General features: G+C 35.3%; 1 protein-coding gene across 1 annotated transcript; it reads right to left on the bottom strand.

Annotated features, from left to right (window-relative positions):
• Positions 1–2,293: 2,293 nt before the first annotated feature.
• On the bottom strand, positions 2,294–3,757 carry LOC123310452. The gene is made up of 2 exons (XM_044893920.1): positions 3,396–3,757; positions 2,294–3,024 (listed from the first exon to the last, which is right to left on the bottom strand). Exons 1-2 carry the CDS (start codon positions 3,401–3,403, stop codon positions 2,562–2,564), a joined length of 471 nt encoding a protein of 156 aa, XP_044749855.1. The 5' UTR covers positions 3,404–3,757; the 3' UTR covers positions 2,294–2,561.
• Positions 3,758–4,054: the final 297 nt, after the last annotated feature.

The raw sequence follows: 4,054 nt of genomic DNA, 5'->3' as shown, positions 1-4,054 counted from the left end.
TGTGGAGTTATGATATCGCACACCTAGATCTAAACAGAATCAACTCAAAAAAGCTGACTTTCCAGAAATGGCGAAAAACTGTTTTCTTCGTCACTATACACTGCAGATGTTTCATCCATGGATTATTTCATCTTACGTGTAGCTAGGAGAACAATTATATCGTGGGAATTGTTTCGATCATGTTTTGGTGCCGAAAATTAGATTTTTGTAATTATTTCCCTTTTGCTTAACAATTTCGATATATTTGTTGTATTATTTCGAGTTAGGCCAGTATTGGTGAATTTAGTTTTGAGTTGACTCCTTTTTGAAAGGGCAACTTAGACTTAAAATGAATTAGCACTATGTGCCATTTATATTTAGTTCAATCCATTGGGCGATTTTTTGCCAATAATAGGGATAAGGTGCTAGGTTATAAAGGGGTCTTGATAAAAAGAAATGTGTAAGTTGGATGATAAATTAGCGAGAAAGCAAAGGAATTAGTAGGTACTGAAAACAATCATTTTTTTTCTGTTGAAAAATAATGCCCATTATGTACTGCTGAAAATATTATGTAGTAAAAAATAAAATTTATTCATAAATTGTAACATAATACAAAAATATAAGAACAATCTTTTCTAAAAAAGATTACAAGTTCAGATCAAATATATCATATTTGACTTACAAAACTAAAAAAACGACACTTCGAGATCATCGCTGTGGAAACTTATAAAAAACTTTGGTTTTGAAAATCATCACAATTTTTTTCAGGAGCGAGGAAGTCATGATTAAGGAATTTCAAAGACAATGAAGCAATAATAATTATTAACTATCATTATCGCCCAGAACACTTTTATAATACAAATCATAGTAGGTTTTTGGAATAACGTTCTTATCAATCAATTCTCATATGTCTTTTTTTTTCGCATCAGACAAGGCAATTTTTTCGGTGTAGGCCTGTGTTAAGCCAATTGAAAATAACGATTCATCGCTTGGTGACCCATTTGCTCTTGTGCGGGGAACTCTTTTCCGTACACAAGCTTTTCTATAAGCTTCCTCACTGAATGATGTCTTATAGAAAAATGCCTCAGGTTGTGCTTTTTCAACTCTTAGAATCTTTATGTCATGCCACTTAATCTGATTTTTCTCCTCGTCTGTGTTGAAGTTGGTTCCCCATGATTCCTGTAATGCTTTGACATCATAAAATTTATTATGAGTCATTTCTATAACTCTGTATGGTTTGCCGGTTTTTTTTGCAGTAACAATCAAAGTTTTGTACTGCTCGGGAATGAAGATCGGCCCCGACTGCAGATATCTTTTGATTTGTTTTTCAATCACGCTATGTACATTGTCACCCTCGTTTTGGGAATGACCCCGTATCAAAAACTTATGAGTGATTGACTTAACTGACAATTTGTTGACAGCGTAGGCATAGGCTGATAAAAGGAATTTATTTTTTTGTTGACCACCACAATTGTCTGAGTAGAAAATCAAGTCAATCTCTCTATTGGGATTTTGGTCTACCTGAGATTGAATGTAGTGGAGTATGCAGCTACCAATTTCTACAGCCCCTCTTTTTCCTTCAGTTTCGTCCCAAAAGTAGCAAATTACATCCTTTACTTTCAAATCGCTTATGGTAAAATTCAGGCAATTGATCCTAGATTTATAAAAGAAGAGGGATATTTGTCCCTTCGGAATCTGCAGCATTGCTTGTAAGTCATAAACTGCTGTGATGGTACCATCTGTCCTATTCTTATCCTTTTCTTTCTCAGTTCTTGCCAAACTCTTTTCTTTCAGATGCTGTTCATATTCTTGGCTGAGCCGGCTCTTTTCTTCTCCGTCTGAGTTTTTGTTCCTTTCGCAAAGATCACATTGATCTTTTTTTGGTAAAAAAAAAGAAATATTGAATTCTGTGTTGAATATCCTGTTGAATGTGGAAGATGTAGCAACAGGTAATCCATCCCTCTCACGAAATTGCTTATAATCTCTATAGATATCGGCCAATGATTTATCTCTTGCAATAAATTCTCTTGTTGTTTGAGCTCTCAAGTAATGAGATTCAATCCTAGGAATAGAATTTATGAAATCTATAACACTCTTTTTAATTTATGGGTCAATAGTGGGATGGTTAGCATGTTTTCCCCTCAAATCGGCATCAATAACTCCGGATTCCGTTTTCTTAGACAGTGCTGTTTTTATCGCTTTATAGCTTATGTCAAGTGTAGATTTAAAAAATGGCTTGCATACTCTGATTTTGCATCCATTTACCTCAAAATAAAATGCGGTGTTGAGCGCTCTAAAATCTTCTGTACTGGAGTATCGATATTTAGGCTTAATTTGTTGAGAGTGTCTTACTACAAATTCTCTCTGTCTTTCAAGATTGCCGAGGCCCCAGAATGCATCAAAGAGCTGTTGCCTCGACATTTCATCGATTTTACTTCTGCATTTCAACCGACATTTCTCTTCACAGGGTGGTCCAACTTTTCTCTCTGGCATTAGTTTTTTCAATTTTGATAAAGACTGGTAGGCTTTACCAGAATTTCTCAGCGTTTTTGCTACCTTAGATTTCCATTTCGCTGGTTTTCTTATTCTTTTTTTACTTTTTTTTCTACTTCTGGTTCTTGAAAATTTATTTCAGCAACTATAGGACTCTGAGGGACTACTTTGTCCCTATCGCTGTCCGAGGAATCATTAGATTCGGATGAGCTTGAGCTGCTGGTGCTGGACGGACTCAATGATCCATTAGGATTAGGAGGTAAGAGTGGTACAAATTTATATTCGGTATTCCTCGGTGACAATTCGAAATTTGGATCTGCATCGGAGTCGTCGAAATCACTTTCTTCGCTCCGTATTGGTGAAATGTAATAGTTATTATCTAACCTGGATAATGCAGCATGGGTTGCCGCAGATGGTACTTCATCAATTGATGACATCTTACTGACATCTTCCAGAGGTGGGTGTTGCGGAAGTATGTTAGAAGGAGTGTTGTTTTCTTTGTCTCTTTCCATTACTAAATTCACTAAGAACCGGCCACGTTTCAAATTTTGCCTGAAACAGAAATTATTCATTCATTGACTCATGGGGTCCGATTCGCCAAATTAATTCAAGAAGCTCTCAGAAGAATTATTCAATCCTATTAACGATATTATAGAATTAGATTCGGCAGAATCCATCTAAAGGGATCTAACTCAAAAATTGATCTGTATGAAACGGAAAAAAGTCTCGGGAGGCCAAAAAAAAATTCAATTATATTGAAAAGAAAGAATTTTATTATCAACAAAAGAAATTCATTTCATTCGTTTCTTTGGAGAAATATAGGTACGAAAAACAATTACTCAACAAAACAGAATTAACTCTAAACTGAAAAGTTTTCTAACAATATGGAATCAATCCTAAATAAAAATGAAAACTTTACTTACCCTGCCATCGATACTGGTTCAACTGAAAATAAAATATCAAATAACTCTGCACTAGTCGTCAAAACGGCGATAACTCAAAATATAATTTGTTCAATTTCCATCAAAAGGGATTCAACTCGAAATAACTCCAACTTGTTGGCTTCAAGTACGTCTGTTCCGCTTGCAGTTCCGATGGTTACTAGCAATATTGCTGTTTTGGTGGTGTAAGGAGAGGCTTGCTCGTTCATAAATAGGGACATTCAGCGCCATCTAGGGTCGAGTAGAGGTGTTATTTTTGATTCTGTTTTATTGGTCGGTGGGTACTAAAATAAGGAATTCGATGGTGTGAATAACTCAAAAATTGAGATTTTTGAGTTGACTCTGTTTAGATCTAGGTGTGCGATATGTTCAAAATAGTAAATGGCCAACAAAACGCAACAATTAGAAGGAGATTGCTCTACCACCTCTAATGTTATTGCAATTGTCTTCAGTAATGCCATTTGGAAAAGACGACTTCTTTATAAGAACTATGCATTTTTTGAACTATCATCCTCATAGGAGATTTTTTTCATGATGTGACTTGAAAAATCGCCTCCCCAAAAACGACGTGTCTTGTTTAACTATCCTGCATTAGGAACAATTATATTCCTCTTCAGTGTGAAAATATCAGAATTTGTAAG

Source organism: Coccinella septempunctata, chromosome 3 (genome assembly GCF_907165205.1).
Source record: "Coccinella septempunctata chromosome 3, icCocSept1.1, whole genome shotgun sequence".
NCBI lineage: Eukaryota > Metazoa > Arthropoda > Insecta > Coleoptera > Coccinellidae > Coccinella > Coccinella septempunctata.
Note: the sequence above shows the minus strand (reverse complement) of the source record. Positions and strands in the feature narration are given on the sequence as shown.